Consider the following 18,237-nt stretch of genomic DNA (forward strand, 5'->3'; position numbering starts at 1 on the left):
CGTGCCGGTAGAAGCCCCGAGAGTGGAGCTGGGGGTTCTTTTGCTCAAATCTATATGTCTTATCGCCAGATGCAAACTATGGCGCACTATTAGGCTAGCTGGGGCAGATACCCTCCTCTACCTGATTGCTAAAGTGCCCCCGTCTGAGACAGACAATTTTATGGTAAGACTCTGGGGTACGGTCGAGGAGCTCCTGGTGGCGATAGATATGCCTACGGATAACCTGCTGTATGATCCACAAGGCTTGACTCGCCTAGTAAGGAAAACCGCAATATGGGACATTGACAAGAGTTTGTCCAGCTTGCATTTGAAAAAGATGTATAAAATCTATGCGGGACAACGTTTTACCCCTAATCTCCCTTGCTCATACCAGCTAAAGCCCATTAATATTAATCTGAGGTGCTTTATTACCTACCCACGATTCGATATCCTCCCCACTAAAGAAAATCTGGGTAGATGGAGAGGGTTTGCACCTCTAGATAGGTTATGCAGGATGTGCAAGGGGTCAATAGAAACAACGAAACAGGTAATGGCAAAAAATGTCGCCCTCACAATTATGACGGCCGAAAATGCCGACTTTGTATTTATTTTTAGACCCCCTTACACCACATATATATGTGGGGGGTATAGTATGTAATATTAATATGGGGGTTCCGCAGGGGGTCTCCCCGTGCATATATATGTGGTGTTAAGGGGTTTAAAAAATAATGTTTTTTTTAAAAGTCTGCATTTTCGGCCGTCACAATTGTGAGGGTCGCAGTGATCACATAGATTCCAAAGAAACATGTATGACATGTATTCACCAGTTGCCATGAGATTATAAGGTGCTACTATAAAGGTTATGCACTGAAGGGTAATCCAGACAATTTTGTATATTCCGATCAATGGTGGAGTAAAATGTATGGGGCTAGCTCTACAGTGTTTACGGCAAGTGCCTTCTATATATGGAAAGAAATGCTGAGACAGATTAGGTTAAATTGCACTGCATAGGCACTGAGATTGCCGGTTGTCATAGTTATTTTTAATGGAAATATATGTAAAGGTCTTAAACAAGAGTTGGGGAAATGTATATGTAAAAGTATTTGGATTAACTGTAATTACGTATTTATGTATGTTTGTATACATTTTGTATACGAGTGTTGCATAAAGTTGATTTCAACCCATGCATAAATAAAAAAAAAGTAAAAAAATAAAGAGGTAACCTTTATTGTTTAAGCAAAGAGGTCAGTGATTAACATAGATGTGCAGCGTAGAGCTCTGCAGGCAGCGAAACATAAGCAACACAAATAAAACCCCAAAAGCTCCCTCATTCTGATGCTTTGACAAGCAGCACATTGTATATCAAAGTAATAGCTACTGGACAGCAAAACAAACGAGAGAAGATTTTGTATTTTGCCTGGATCGCTACCTGGAGCCATAACCATGGACGGGTTGCAGAGGGCTGCTTAACAATCAAATAGGTAGGAGATCTAGAGGCTTTGCAATAGACTTTGCTTTCCATCTTCACATCTTAGCGGACAAATATTTTGTTTCAACGGCTTTCGCTGGGGGAAGTCCCAAAAAGAGCAAAGCCGAAATCCAAAACACAGGAGAGCTAGACATGCATGGAACAGAAACCTGAACGTACACAGTGAACAGCAAAAAAAAACATTAGAATGTGAAGCAACCCTCAAACCAATGTGTCTTTCCAAACAAGAGTATCATCTCTTGTCTGTGTCAAGATTTCCATAGAACTCGGTTCTTTCAGTCAACATGAAAGGAAAGCTTACAGCTTTTATCGAACATTAGATTACATAACAAAAAAATGGCAACAAACAACATGTGATGGACAAGGGCAGATGATAGCAAAACGAGTACCCAATCGCTCAGTAATTGCTCTCTAGTGCCTATAAAACGATGTTTGGGGGATGTGATGGTGAAGTTGGGCCAAGTGGGAGAGAGAATTAGGGCCTACGGTGCCACACAAGGACAGAAATATGGCATTTGCTACAGAAACTGAGACTACCCTTTTCCCATCACGTAGAGTATTTTAGTTAAGAGTGGTCCGGTGCTATTTGAAGAGCTCTTCCTTGGGTAGAGGCAATATATGGAAATGCATTAAAATCGGCATATCATTTGGGCAAGTCCTAAGCTTAAAAGATACAAGAGAGAAGTAGATAAACAAGCATTTGGAAAAGGCCTACTGGCAAATCTATTCCAATTTCCTTTTGGTGTTACCTCGAAATAGAAGATGGAGAGTGAAAAAAGGCCAATGTAGAGATTAGGCATTTACCGAAGCTTTGAATAAGCATTCTGATGACGTTTGGCTGTGTAAGTGACTCAATGCTTTCAAAGACGGACAAGTTGGTGGTAGATCTCTTTCTTCTGATGGGGCCTCCCCTCTGGACAGCCTCCCTGCCTCTCTGAATCTTGAGAAGAACCATCTCCGGTTCCGGAAGCACCTCAAGACCTTCCTCTTTGCTTCTGCTTTCTCTCTTCCTCTCATCTGCTGATCTCCTGGCTGAAACTGAATCTGAAACTGCACTGGTTACCTGGCTACCCTCTGATCTCGGGCCCAGGTCCTCTCCCGGCCAATTGCACGCCTGCACTGCCCCCCTGGAAACCCTTGCACTCAGGGACTGCTCTTTTCCCTACAGCCCCTACCAGCACTTATCACCCAATGTCTGCACTTACCCTGCACTTGCCACCAGCTGGCCGCACTTTTATCTATTGTCCTTATTTATCTTGCTGTTATCCTCCTGTACTATGTACTGCATTGTCCCCTCCCCTCACCCTCTCCCCAGCCCTTGCGCGATCTCAATGACACCTGGCCTAGAAGGATCGTTGTCTCTGTCTTCCCTCTGTTTCCTCTCCCTTGCCTCATCGCGCCTTGAAACACTTGTGTAGGCGCGTTATAAAAGCCATATCATAACTTTGTTTTGAAGAGGTCAGAGCCTGACAAAGGGGGACCTATGTGAAATTGTTGTTGGACCATTATTTGGAAGTCTGGAAATAAAGACTCTAACGTGGAAGGCCAGGTGGGCCTCGAAAACCCAAGCCAGAGTGTATCATCATGCCTACAGGGACCGCCTTACTCTGTGTGGTCTAACATGGGGAAGAGAGCTGATTCAGCCAAATTTATTCTTTTGAACACCGATTTTTCCTTTATATACATTTCTACTTTATACACTTTTTGTACAAGATATAGGTCAGGCATTAGGTTTTATTAGCATAGGCCATTTTGATTTGACAGACTCCACTGAGAATTTTTTTTTTCATTATCGTTTGATGGTTGAGACTAATCCCATCTTAGCTATAGGGCAAAGTAGGAGTTTTTCCAACCCCAGAAACTTCCATAAAGGTTTTTACAAATTGTAACTATTGTGTCAGTGTCATACTTGTGATACCATAACCCCCTACACTTCCCACTGGGCATAGGTCATCACTGCTTCTGCCATGGAACTAACAGCCTGTCAAGTGGCTTCTCGGCCACATGCCCCGTCTCGAAGGTTTGTCCTGCTCGACCAGGTCACTATGATGAGGTTTGCACATTCCCTCTATTCTGCGGTGCTGTTGCTGGCAATTCTCTCCTCTGGTAGGCAACCTCCTCACGACCGGTGGACGCACGCACTGTGCTTACTTGCAGAAAAGATAGTCAGTTATTCAATATTGGTGAGACAAGATGGAGGGATGTCTCTGTTAGTGAAGAGATGCCATCATGAGACAGAAATGGAGTAGCAGCTGTTAAAAGCAGAGGACACTGAAAAAGGCGGATCAATGCCTGATGGTGAATGTGAGTAGCAAACTCAAGTTAATCATGTTGTGCTATGAAAATGAGATTTAGTCAGGGGCTTCACCCACTAATCAGGGTTTGAAATTGCCAGGAGTTGGGAACTATTTAATTCCTTGTTGTAGCCTAGAAGAGCCTGGTTAGCTTGACACCAAAAGGTGCTAGTAGCTATTTTTGACTCCACAGGAAAGCTGGTGCTATACAAACATATCTAACTGATATTTACTCAGTGTATTTGGGAATGTGTGTACAGGAGCATTAGGGCATATGCAGAATGCTTTTAAAGCATATTTGGTCGAATATATGGACAAAAGGTTAGACCATGTAAGTTTGATTTGCAACTCACTAGGATTAGCTCCTTGTCCCCTACAGGTCTGCTCCTGCTTACTGGGTGACGTTAGATACCTAGGAGCTGCTTTATGTTCCTGCTCATCACGTTGTTATTTTGCCCACTGCCACTTTATTTTTTGCTGGTAATTCTTAACATGCAAAATTGGACTGCTTGGGACATACGTCTGCATTGAGCACAATCTTGGTCATGTAACAGTTGAGTGCTTCTTATTCCACGCAGCAACGTACTATTTACTCACCTGTGGAAATGCTTGTGCTTCTGATTGTGCTGTCCTTATAATCCATGCAATAGGTCTCTTCCTCATTTTTTATGCGGAATGAAACAATCTCGTGTCCTATACATAAAAAAGAAATCAAGTACAACATTACTACAGCTATATATTATGAACGGCAAGCAATGTTTGTCTCAACCCCTTTTTTCTGCATGAGGAAGGCGTTACAGTTCCAAGAAAATCACACGTCCTAATAATTCACCTGCTGACCTGGTCTGAGAACAATTTGGTTTGCTGTTAGCGCCTGGCAAAGGATCTTATCGGGAGCTGGCAGCCCCTGGATGATTTGATCATCCAGTACAGGTCTATCAAAGGACCCCATTATGAGCCGGCAGGGCCGGCGTGCAGATCTGATCACACAATAGACGTGTAATTTAAGGGGCTAATGAAGTGTTGGTAAGAAAAGAAAGACGATCTGATCCCCTTGAACAACCTATCACAAGACCCTGCGAAGGAAAGTGAGCTTTTCAAATTGCTTTTTTGAGCAAAGCAACACATAATTTGTAGCAGTGGCAATAGAGCAAACAAAGGGACTGCCGTTGACGTTGATGGAAAAAAGGATGGTTCAGTGCCAGCAATGTAACACCTAGGGCCTGTTTCCAACATACAGCCTATGAGTAGATCTCAACCCATGCCCCCGAGAAATAAAAACACAAAACACAAGTAATTAGCGCCATTATTTCATTAAAAAAAACATTGGTAATGTAACTTGCCCGAGTCCCTGTCAGCGCTGCCATCTGTGACCTCTGCACCAAGATGGTCAATGAAAATTGGAACTGGCTCCTCTTCTTTGCTCAAACACATTTCTGAATGGAGGAAAAAGCTGCAAACATTTAGCTAATACAGGAAGTTAATAATTCTGAGTAGTGAATATGGCAAACATGAATGCTAAAGTATTGTGATTTTGACAATTCACCCAAGTATTTGGAGGGTGAGTAGATAGGGGAAGGTCTTTGGTAGGACAGGTGCCCTTCAAGCCGGTCCGATAGCACAGCGAGTAGAGCGCTCGCTTTGACATCTGTGCAGAGCTTGCTGACGCAGGCACACCGTGGGTAATAATAAGCAGCGCTCAAATACCCGAGGGTTCGTAGCGCTATATAAATGCTAAATTATTATTATTATTATCTGTTGTTAGGATAAGGATATGGTACTGCTTCCACTATGGAGCCTCACCCTCAAATTACCGGAATGCCAGGGTCTAACCTGTGTTTGGCAGGGTCATGACCCCTGGTGGGTGACAAAGAGGTTTACAGTGGGGCGTGTTGGAGTTTTCCTGTTCCTTCTTCCTACCTGGGATTCGGCAGTGATTTTTCTCTCTCCCATGGGTGGCCAGATCACTCTTCGGACACAGTTCTTCATCTGTGTGTATCCTTAACAGCATGCCTGGCCTAGTAAGGATTACATCACCTGGTGTAAACATAGAAATGCATTTTCAACACAATAGCATGAACCAATGCCCCTTTTCCTTTTTTCCCTGTATTCCAAGATTTCATTTTGCATTCTCCCCGAATTTGAATGCCAGTCATTCCTATCCTTAGACTTAACTCTTCCAGTATGTTTTGTGGAGATAAAAAAAAAGAAAAATAGAGCAACCGAGTTAGGCACATACCTAAGATACAAAGGCAAAACTATTCATTTCCAAAACCTATGTAGAACTGATTTGTATGGTACATGTCACACATGCATCTCTTTTACATGCCTTTAAAACCACCAGAATAAAACCAGAATGAATAGTGGGCACTAACAACTGTTCCTACATTTATATCCGTCTTCCCAAGCCCTCTTGATGGCTCTCTTACTTTCTATCTTGGATTTCTCACTCCAGTGACTGGCTGTCTCACAAATGTATTCTGTCATTAGAAGTGACTATCTTTTTCCCATTTACCTCCCTTACAACACCTACACGTACTCCACCATCAGTGTGTCGCTCTGGTTCGCTACCTCAATGTCTCTTACCTCTTTCGTCTGCATTTCACATTTTGCTTTCGGCGTCTCTCTCGTAATACATTTCTACGTGTCTCACTTTCCTTTCCATGGTTCATTTCCCATTTCTCTCTGAACGTAGATGCCTCCCTCTCCCTTCCCATCGGATCTTTATGTGTCTCTCTCTACCTCACTTTCATTAACTCCCTCCCTTCCGTGCATATAATTTGTACTCTATTATAAAATCCCTGGTCTCCTTCCATAGCTGCCTCTTATCTACCTGCATTCGCTCACTGTTGTACCATGCTGTTTCACATGGTTATCTCAATCTTCTTCCCTTCCAATAGTTCCCACCTTCCTGCTTTCTACCCAGAGTGCCACCACCCCTGTCACGTGTGAGTCTTTTCCAGCTTGCACAACTCTCGATTTTCCTCCTCTCTTGACGTTTAATTTTGCTCCCATCGGTTCACTCTCTTTTCTCGAAGTTATACCCTCTTTTGTAATATCCCACAAGAGATCGACAGAGAAGGAGGTACCGAATTATATTTTAGGTTTCCACTTTATCTGACCAACTGTCCATCTGAAATCATGGGGTAAGAGAAGGCAAAGGGTATAACCCCAATTTACCTTGCAAATTACTAAAAGCAAATAGTGTGCATGCATGTATCTGATTTATGTATGCGTGTGCATGCAAGTGTGAATGCTTATCACATATAAGCCTTAGAATGTGGTCAGCTTCAATGCATGCTTTACATACCTGGGGAATCATGAGTTGCATGTCTTTGCAGAGTGTGCTCTTGGTCTGTAACAACCACCTCTTGCGTTTCTTTAGCTGACAATTTGAAAACTGTTGTGGCAATAAGGGGGCCTGTTATTGAAAGAAAACAGACATTAATAATCTGTTTACAAGCCCTTGCCAAATGACAATTAGTATGAGTAATTTACCAAATGCCAATTTATGGAATGACAGACCATTTCATCAGAGTACGAATCACTGTGGAACAGCAACTGTGACATACGTTGGGGTCGGATCTAGTTAAAGAAGATGTATGCTCTGTAAAAATAGACCACCAAAAAGCAATGGACAGAAAGATTCAGATGGGGATCTAGAGACAGTAGTCCTACTAGTACTAACAAATGGGGACACAATTGTGCATCTAGATTATCTTGAGCCAAAAGTAACATACTGAAGCATTGAAGCCGATCCAGAGGGGCTATATTGTGCCACTGTAACCTATGTCAGTGGTCCTGAGTCGAAGGCGAGGATCTCTAAGGTCACCTAGCACGATAACAAATTGTGCAGTGGTATAAAAGGGATGCCTCACCTGGGGCTCCATTTGACAGTGCTTGTACATGTCTCCATTCCCAAAGCTCAGTGTGTTCATATCACAAAAGGAATTTTGTAATACAGCCTTTACAGGCAGTTAGAGCCCCCATTCCAAGCTTGCAGATTGGCTACAAAGCTGGAAACGGTGAAAAGAATAAAGGAGAATCATGACATGCAAGCTTTCATTGGTGCTTAGAGCCTGTATTCTACACTTTCTGAATGTCTAAAGAGAATTTAACATGTTAAGATGACATACAACACTATATACCATATTAATTTTAAATGTTTTCATTTAGGTTGTGCACTTTTGTTCAAACACATTTCGACCAGTTTATTATATGGGTATGTGTATGTGGGTATAAGGAAGTAGAGGCGTAGGTGGGATATGGGCTTGAGAGGGAGATATGAGGAGGACCCCATAATAAAAAAAGGGTCAAAGTCAGCTCGAACACTGCAGGGCCCCCCATAATAAAAAAAAAACGTGTCAAAGGCTGCTCGGACACTGCACCACCAAAATGAAAAGTAATCTGTTCAAAACACGTATCACCATCACCATTTATATATTATATTTTCACAGGGAGACATCCCTTTGTTTTATTTTACATGTTCCCTTACACTATCTTCCTTTCTGGGTCCTTCACCTGCAGCCCTACAAACACGCCTCACACTATATAAATCCATGTTGACTTGCAGTGTAGGGCCATTGTCTCAGGGCTGCAAGAACATGGCCTGCTTCCTTCAAACTGACCGGTAGCAATCTAACCCAAAGCACGCTTGCATGATTCTGTTTATCATAATGATGTGATTCAGCCCAAACTAAATAATTGTATTTGCTCAACTAAAATATCATATTATAAAATAATCAGGTTACTCACCATAGTGACCACCTTAATCCTAGTCCATAGTTCCCTTTCCTCCATACTTATGGGACATCTCTCTGTCCTGTGGGACGGGACCGGAGCACTTTGTAAAAAGCATCCAAACATTTTACAAAAATGTGTCCTTCCTCTCTTTCTTGTGCAGGGCCCGGCACGCGGCTGTAACCCCCACCCACCTTGGCTCCGCCCCGCACATCGTCCATCAGTCCTTTTCTATCGCCAGGTCTAAGACCTATTAGCAATAACAGAGGAACCTTATTAGAGGAGACGGCGGACAGGCGTATGGCGGAAAGGGGACTATGGACTAGGAGTAAGGTGGTCACTACATCGAGACAATGCAGAACCCTTTCTGCCTCTGAGGTAGGGTTCGGAAAAAAGACCGTCAGGGAGATCGACTGATTCCGATGGAACTCAGATACCACCTTCGGCAGGAAAGCAGGATTTGTCATTAGGACTACCTTATCCTTGTGAAAAACCAAAAAGGGGTGCTCCACCGACAAGGCCTGGAGCTCACTCACCCGCCTTGCTGACGTAACGGCGACCAAAAAGGACACTTTCCAGGAAAGGTACTTGAGGTCCACCGTGGCCATTGGTTCGAAAGGCTTATGGCACAACGCCGTCAGGACTACATTTAGATCCCACGACAGGTGCAGACTACGAATTGGAGGATAGAGGCGTGTCAAGCCTGCAAAATGCCTCTTAACCACTGGGTTACACAGAGATTAAGAGCATTGGTCTGTAGAAAGGTAAGCGGAAACCGCTGAAAGGTAAGTTCTGCATGACAGAACATGGACACCGACTCTGCTAAGAAGGATACAAAGGACAGCACTGTGTCAATTGTAGCCCTCCTTGGGTCCAACTTCTTGTTTAAACACCAATGACAGAACCTGAGCCATTTGCTTCTGCACTGGGATCTAGTCGAGGGTTTCCTGGCTGCCTGGATAATACGCATGTTATCCACAGACAAGTTAAGATGTTCTAAAGACTTGAACTGAGGCACCGTGCCGCCAAGTTGAGCGATTGTGGGGAGGGATGCCACAACTTCTGTTCCCCCTGATGAAGAAGATCGGGGGTCACCGGTAACCTGATCGGCGGATACACAGTCAGGTGTTGAAGTTCTGAGAACCAAAACCTGGCCGGCCACCATGGGGCTATGAGTAGAAGGGAACAGTTCGCCGAGTTCTTCAACTTGCAAACTGCTCGGTGAACTAGAGGCAGAGGTGGGAAGGCGTAAACTCTCATGTTGTGCCATGGAATCTCAAGAGCATCCCCCAGAGAGGAGGCTCCCAGCCCCCCTCTGGAGGCATACTGAGGAAGCTTCTTGTTTACCGCCGTAGCGAAGAGGTACACTTCCGGTGTGCCCTAACGCTGGAAAATCCACAAGAGGACCTCCGCCTTCCACTCCCACTCGTAGTTGACCACTGTCCGCCAACTCAGGGCATCCGCTGTGACATTCAGCTGGCCCGGGATGTGCACTGCAAGCAGCCAAACACCATGAAGTACAGCCCACTCCCAAATGGATGGACAGGTACACGAGAGGGGGAGACTTGGTTCCCCCTTGTTTGTTGATGTAATACATCGACACCACATTGTCCGTGCGTAAGCAGACCACTTTGTTGGCAATGATCGGTCTGAACGCCTTGAGGGCTAGGAAGATCGCGAGAAGCTCCAGATGATTTAAGTGGAGGAACTTGTTCTGAGGCGAGCAGAGATCCGAGACCTGAAAAAGATCCAACGTCGCACCCCACCCCAGAAGGGAGGAGTCTGTCGTGATTGTCACCATAGGGGCTGGGTCCTGGAATCCCGCACCCACCAACAGGTTGCTGAGAGATGACCACCATTCCAGGTCCACTCTTATGGAATCCAGAATCATTATCAGCTTGGAATGTGGGTGCACAGCCTGATGCCAAGAACTCCGAAGAGCCATCTGAGTCCGCCTCATCTTGAGACGAGCAAGAGGAAGAGCCAACACGCACGTTCCAGAAGCCTCTGGAACCACCAGGCCAACATGCTCTCCGACTGCGCAAACATCTGACACGTGGCCATCAGATCTGCCATTCTGTCCCCGGTCAGGTACACTCTACAGTCGATCGTGTTCCAACAAAAACCCAGGAAAATCAAGTCCTGCGAGACCGTCAAAGAAGATTTCCGGCAGTTCACCGACAGCCCAAGATGGAACAGGAGCTGAAGGAGAGACTGAAGATTGCACGCGGCTTTCAACGGGCAAGGACTGCGTAAGAGCCAGTCGTCCAAATACGGATACACATGGATACCCTGCAGACGAAGATAGGCCGCAATCACTGACATCATCTTCGTGAAGACACAGGGCGCAGAGCTGAGGCCAAAAGGAAGCACTCAAAACTGGAAGTGCTCCTCTCCCAAAGAGAAACGAAGATATCTCCTGTGTGGATTCCAAATCAGAATATGCATGTACGCATCCTGAAGATCCACCACGCTGAGCCAATCACCCATCTGCAAGGAAGCCCGTATCTGGCTGGGCGTGATCATCTTGAATTTCTCTTGGGGTAGGATTGAACTGCGAAAGGTCTAGGATGGTGCGCAGGGCAGCTTGGTTGGGGTTGGGCACCGTAAACAGCCGGGAGTAGGAGCCCTCCCCTCGCTCCCCGAGGGGAACAGGTTCTACAGCTCTGAGGTCCAGACAGCTGAAAAGGAGGGTTGAAGGCTGGGGAAGGGGGTAGGGGTAAGCGGAAGCCCGCCCGAGCGACTGACAAGACCCACCTGTCTTCGGTGATGGACTGTCACGCCTCCCGATGAGACGCAATGCGTCCTCCCACCGTGGTCTTGTGCGAGCACGGGGAACCCTCATTTTGTAGGTTCTTCAGTGGTGTTGCCATCTGAACGGGAGGAGGAGGCTGAGAAGCGGGAGAAAAACCGAGTCCGTTGTTGCCTCCGGCAGTTATTCCCCAAAGGGGTATCCACTCTGCGAGATGTCCGGTCTAGGAAGCCCCTAAAACCAAAGGAGGGCTGACTTTGCGACAATGGCCTCTGGGTTTTAAACAGAGTTTTAACAAGGACCGACAAGGACTTAGCTGTCTGAGTGCTATCCTTCGTCTTGGTCAGCTCTACATCTGTTGTAGAATGAAAGAGTTCTTTACCATCAAACGGAAGGTCCAACACCTTGTCCTGCGCTTCCTTTAATAATTTGGTGGCATGCAGCCACGCCTGTCGTGAGGTATCAACCCCAGTATAAGGCCCCGAGCCGAGGTGTCTACGTGATGAGCCGCAGCCTCCAGGAGATCCTGGGCCAAGACCCTGGCGTCGGATAATCACGCTTTAAAGTCTCCTTTCCCAGAACCTGAGTAGCCGTCGTAGAAGAGGATGATGCAGGCCTGGACTGTAAATTGGCCACAGCCACCACCGTGGAGGAGAGGGGCGGGAAAAACGACAGGGTCACCTCTTCCGAACAATGCAGCCTGTATCGCGTGTCAATTTTTTTATTGACGAAAAGTCCAGAATGTGGCTTTTCCCAGACCCTGCGGACCTCAGCCAGAACGTCCTTCTGCAAGAACAGGCCGGTACGCTCCAAAGGAGATAGGGTGAACGCCCCCGAAAGCACACCCTCCTGCGGAGCGGGTGCCTCGGGCGGGTGCCTCGGGCACCGGAACATCCAAAAAGCACATCATGTCCAGTACCCGGTCATGAAAAACTCTAATTGAGCGAGGCAGGTACTCGTTGTACTGATCGCCCTGCGCGTCTTCCGACAGGTCAGGATCCTGCTGAGCCATGTCGGGCGCTGCCTTGTCCACAGGGGGTAACGGGGGCAAAGGCGGAAGAGTCGGGGAAGGCACCGTAGGCAAGGGAGGCGCCGGCGGAACCACCGGAGGAACGGGTGGAGCCGGAGGCGGACATATCTACCTAAAAAGCCCTTTGAAATATTCCCTCATGGGGTCGGAACACATGAGCGTCTGAAATTTGCCGAAAAAGGTGTCCTCCGGGGACTGTTTTGGAACCAGAGGGGGCCTCTCTTGAAGAGGATAATTCCAGGGACGTAACAGGGAAGGGTGCCACACCAGCCCATCCACCGACATATCCACATAAATCAAAGATGTCGACCCCGCAGGCAACAAAACATTGTGTGGAAGTGGCATCAGAGCGTTCCAGTCAAAAACTGGCCGAAGGGATGCGCACAAGGAACTCTATGTTCACCCACGGAACCAAGCCCTACACCTGAGGCCGATGGCATAGTTGTAGGGGTAGCGCCCAAAATGGCCACTGTGGTCATGGCGGGAACGGCCGCCATTTTGTCATCACCTGAGGGGAACTGCAGCACGTGAGGAAGTGAGGCAGGGGTGCCCGTCGATGGGTCAGGGATCTTAACTTTAGCCTTAACATAAGGTACCTCAGATGAGCCGGTACTATGTGGCCTGGAATGTTTCTGCGACATAGTAAACGCCAAATTAGCCTTCCCAGGAAGGACTTCAGTACTGCCGGTAAAAGAAGAACTTTCCTTCTTTGCCCCCTCAACAGATCTGGCGTCGCCACAAGAGCGGGAAGAAACAACCTTCACCGATAAGGCCTTGCCAGGCCTCTCAGAAATGTTGGTAACTTTAGCCTCTGTACGAGGGATCTCGGACCCAGGTCCGGTAACAGCCATACTAGCGCAGGCCTCGAACATCCGTTCAGTAACACCAAGCCCCGCCGAAGCCTCGGGGCGAACCCCGGTCTTATTTTTGAGGGAAGCCGACAGAGGGGCCTCAGAGCAAGCTCCAGTACGACACAACTCAGTAGAACTGGGTCTACAAGCAGCCCCCACAGGAGGGGCCTCAGAGTGTACTCCGGTATCCACAGGCCCCTTACGGAGACCCTCGGAGAAAACTCTGGTATACTTATTAGGCCAAATGGGCACCTCAGGGCGAACCCCGGTGACAGAGCGATCAACGCCCCTCCCAGCCCGGGAGGAACCCAGAAAGGTGTCTCCCGGCCGGGGTGCTCTGAAAAGTAAAGAACTTACCGGGCGTCTCTTCTTTTCGTCGATGAACGCTTGAAAATGCGAAGGAGGAGTTCGTCGGAACATCTCCTCCGACCACTCCAACCGACGCTGAAGAGAATGGAACCTAAAGGGAATCACAGAAAAAAAAGGAGTCCCAACGGTGATCCGGACCCAAACACTCTAAACAAAGAGGATGGGGATCCGCCGTCGCGAAGCGTCGGTGACACGATGAACAATCTGGAAAGTCTAGTTTGAACGACAGACAGACTAGTACACGATCGCTAGCGAGAGCCAGAGAGGAAAAAAGGAAGAAAATCTTCCACGAATGTAAGTGCGTCCAGTCCCGAACGAGCGGAGAAAAGGACTGATGGGCGATGCGTGGGGCGGAGCCAAGGTGGGCGGGGTTACGGCCGCGTGCCGGGCCCCGCGCATAAAGAGAAGAAGAACACATGTTTGCAAACATTTTGGATGCTTTTTTTACAAAGTGCTCCAGTCCCGTCCCACAGGACGGAGAGATGTCCCATAAGTATGGAGGAGACGGGACGTAGGAGTAATATTAAATTATTCTAGGTATTGCTTCTTAGCTTTCATTGCTAGTGTTGAAATTTGGATCAGGAATCAGTGACTGAAATCTGTAAAAATAATTAGATGGATGAGGCTAGAAGTCAGAACCTATAAATGTCTAGAGTTTAGTGCCCTAGCCTTTCATAAATTGAAGGGATGTGAGTGATGATTTCATGATAAAATTTAAAAACCTTGCGCCTGGTCAAGATTTAAAGACGTGAGCAAAAATAAATCTTGGGTAGATGACATCTAAGAATTTGAAGAGAGGTCTGTTTAGTACACATGTTGTACTGGTTGATATAAGAAAGCACAGGGAGGAATTTTTGCGACACCGGAAAAGATGATGTGATTTGAAAGACAAATCATGTGAAGCGATACTGAATATGCTTGTTTTCAATGATTCTTAGGGATTCTGGAAAATGGTTGCTTGCTGTGTCAAGAGTCATTTGTTGGGGAAAGACGAGTGCATGTTGTACCCCAGACTTGGAAGGAATACTTTAAGGGACTCCATCCTATGGTTGATACTAGGCTGCTGTACTCCTGGGATGGTTGTACAGGAGGAATCAGCCCTAATAGTGGTAGAGATCTGCCAATGAAACATTGATGTTTACCCTGAAATAGGTGGGGGCGTTTATTTCTTCGCAAGTCATGCAAAGTTGAGGCGTTTCCAGATAACCTTTTCATCGATGTAAATTTTTGCAAAATTGTTGGAGTCCTTCTACTAAGAATGAACAAAGCTAAATAGCATGTTCTCTCGGATTGTTGCTACTCAGGATGGTCTAAAACCACGTCACAGCTCACTGTACCTTTTAAAAATAAGAACAAGAACAGTCTTTCAATGTTTACCTTCTTTATAGGCCCTTTTTATAACTATGAACTTTAATTATGTGCCCCTACAAATAAAGTGCTGATGAGGTGTAAATCTAGAACATTGTGCCCATTTATAAATAAAAATGGAATAAATCAAATTCAACCTCGTCGGGACTCATTTCATAACATAATAAATGCCAACCTCTTCAGTAAACTCATTTTAAACAGACATATTGAGTGAAAAGAATTCAGCATCAGAGAAACACTATGCATGGCGTTACAAGGCCTTAATTTGAATCCCTACATATTTCAGAAATATGTATCTGGACATGGATCTTCTATTCATCATGCGTTTATGGATCCAACCTTTGTCTGTGTGGCTAGAAAATTCCGTATTCCTGCAGAAATGTATATGTCCCTACCCAGCCTACTGATATTAAAAGAAGAGCATGCAGATAATTATGTTCAGATTAGGTTTGGCAAATTCACTGGTCTGTTCAAGCTGACCCGAGGTGTTTGCAAGGCATGCTTCCTGGCACCTCTTTTTTCTTTAAATTACTAGCTATAATTGTCATGAGCATTATATTCATCATAACAGGTTAAAGTACACATCATGAGAGGCGGCATCAATGTATTAAAAGGATTACCATAATCATTACATTATGAATTTGCATCAATGTCCACGTGGAAAGTAAAGATAAGCTATACATTTCGTGAGAAGATGGTTCCTCTATCCCCTCTACAATGCCAGTCTCTTGTGACAGCCAATTGTACATCAAATATATAATTCAAAACAGCATATTTACCCAGATGGTAACACACAAGGATCTTCAGGCACTACAATAAGCATTTCTAACATGGCATCGCTTTCCATTGACAAAACCAACCTCCGCCACCAGATACTCCTGCTGTGCAGAGGCTAACTTATTCTGCAGGCCCTTACTACAGAGGGAACATTTAGAGTATACTTCACAATATCGGATTATGACTGTATAAGCTTTGTGCCATATGTAAGAACACTACTTTGGACTGCTAAATTAAGTCTACATTCAGTCCAGACGTCCATGAAAGGATGGGACAACACTCAATGTGTCTTCACAGTCCTTTATCCAGAAAATGTGACTTTGTCCAACCCATGGCAATGACTATTTTAGACGAGTAGTATCTCCATGGTTCAAAGTGCTGGCTTGCAGGCGTTAACCCCAGTTACAATGTCAATTCAATATGAAGTGGATTATTTGGTTAACGTTTGCATCTTGAATGGGTTTGATCTCTGGGGTAACTTTATATCAAGACCAACTGAATACTGGGCACTCTCACAGCATGAATAGCAAATTAGCTTTGTAGCACCCACATTTTCTACATCTAGGATTGTATTCTGGGTAGGTGCGGTGTAGCTGTCAAGGTGTTCTGAAGTAACATGTTAGGATTTTGCAATGAATAAGTCTGTACCTTGCATTTAAAGACTTTCCTGGTTTGAAAGAATCAAACCAGAGCTCATCTGAAACGATGATGCCCAACTCACTTTCCTACTTACCTTTGTCAAATAAGCATGTGATCAGAAGTTTCCACCTTGTTGCAGTGAGTAAAAGGTGCAATCTGGAGTTCTGCAACCTCGGGGGCTATCGGCAAGTTAGGATATCTGCTCTGCATTATTGCTCTTTGTATCTGAATGCTACAATGCCTATCATGACTTTGGAATTTTGCAGATCCAGCAACATGCCACCTTGTAAAATCTCCACCCGAAATCTAACTGGATCCTGCATTTGCAACTTGGTGTGTGTACTGATAGTTGGGGCACTCGTTAATGAGATTTACTCCAGATCAGTCTGTGGACCGTAAGGCACCTTCACCCTATATAATGCAAAATCACCCTCAAAGTATCCGACACCAGGTTCAAGTTCCTATCATTCCACACAACAGAGAAAGTGAAATACGATGCAGAACTGTAGGACGATGGGCAATTTCCATCTTCACATGCAGGGCCACACTGTCTTTGTGCAGACAACGAACAGCATGCTGCTGTTGTGCTGCAGCCAAGAAGGTGGCTTTTAAGAATGGGAGAAGACACAAGTCTGGAAAATCTGTTGTACCAGCAGGTGATTTGGCTTCTAAGGGCTTCGATGGTAGCCAACAGAATCATCTTGCGAAATTGGAGATCTGCAGTCGTACTGCCAAAGGATATGTGGCTGCAGGCAATGTACTCCATCTGCAACATTGTGAGGGGTGCTTTGAAACTGCAAAAGAAAGGCAATCGTTTTCAATACATTTGGGGTGGTTATCTTGGAGTGATGTTCTGTTTGGCGGAACCTGGCAGTGTTTCGCCAAACACCTGGGTGTTGGGCTGTATTTGTTTTTTTTTTGTTTTTTCCCCTTCTTACTTCTGTCTGGTCTTTTCCTGATTCCTTGTGTCTAATTGTTTATGTGACTTATGGATATTTTTTTTTTCTGTATTAAGATAAAAAAAATTGCAAGTAAAAATATGTTTGTATAAATACAAAGTATGGGATACCCAGGGTACAATTTTCAATGTTCTTGTGGGTGTATCCATAATAATTCACAATTGCTGCCCCGCCCATGTACGTTTGTTTATTCAGCAGGTGCCTGCATCTCTTGTACCAGCGAGTTGTTTTAGATTCAATAAGATCCATCACATTCACTACGTTGTGCTGCATGTTATACATTTCACTATGGTAAACTTGGACAGCTATGCACTGTGTGCATTCCAGGGCCCACCTTAATACATTACCGGTAACTGGTGCTCCTATAGGGGAAACCTATGATTTGGTCCAATTGATCCCAAGAGTGGCCTTTTCCAAATGATCAACCAGGTCGAATGCTAATTTGAGCCCAACTCTAGGATCAGCCCGATAGAGCAGTATTTCATCAGCATACAAAATTATTTAGGATTTAACGTGGCTATGCTAAACGGATTCGAATATTTCAATGTGTGATCCTGTTGGGACTCTTAAGTGCTTAATGCATTTATTTGTTGCCTTTTTCAGGGTCTCTCAACTGTTCTGTTCCTAAAATGATGCTGTGTCATTATAAATGATTTAACTTGTGTTCCTGATCCCTTATTTTTTTTAAGGAATAAAGAGAAAAATAATAAAATATAGGTTTGTTTTGACATTTTAAAGTGTGTACCCTTATGACTTTATTGCTCTGTGTGTATTTATTCCGCATTATCATTTTAGATGTGCCACTTTACCCTTTGAGGATTATCACATATTATTGTTGCTCGCTTATTCCCTTAAGAAATTAATGTGGCTTCATTAATTATTAATTATATCATGAATTATTATTTCACATCATGTTTGCATTTAAAGCTTTTAAACCAATTGTACTTTTAATGGCTTATTGTATTGAGCTTAATTTACTGTTGTGTGCAT

General features: G+C 45.0%; 1 protein-coding gene across 1 annotated transcript in view; it reads right to left on the reverse strand.

Annotated features, from left to right (window-relative positions):
* LOC138566647 (zinc finger protein 684-like) overlaps nucleotides 1–18,237 on the reverse strand; it is a 260,085-nt gene that overhangs the window by 72,223 nt on the left and 169,625 nt on the right. Inside the window, exons 3-6 of the mRNA XM_069644196.1 lie at nucleotides 7,073–7,183; nucleotides 5,683–5,799; nucleotides 5,106–5,198; nucleotides 4,360–4,455 (exon numbers count right to left, since the gene is read on the reverse strand). Of these exons, the coding sequence (XP_069500297.1) occupies nucleotides 4,360–4,455; nucleotides 5,106–5,198; nucleotides 5,683–5,799; nucleotides 7,073–7,183 (417 nt within the window). The remainder of the gene's footprint in view (nucleotides 1–4,359; nucleotides 4,456–5,105; nucleotides 5,199–5,682; nucleotides 5,800–7,072; nucleotides 7,184–18,237) is intronic.

The sequence above is a fragment of the Ambystoma mexicanum genome, chromosome 2p (assembly GCF_040938575.1).
Source record: "Ambystoma mexicanum isolate Mex_15411 chromosome 2p, UKY_AmexF1_1, whole genome shotgun sequence".
Lineage (NCBI taxonomy): Eukaryota > Metazoa > Chordata > Amphibia > Caudata > Ambystomatidae > Ambystoma > Ambystoma mexicanum.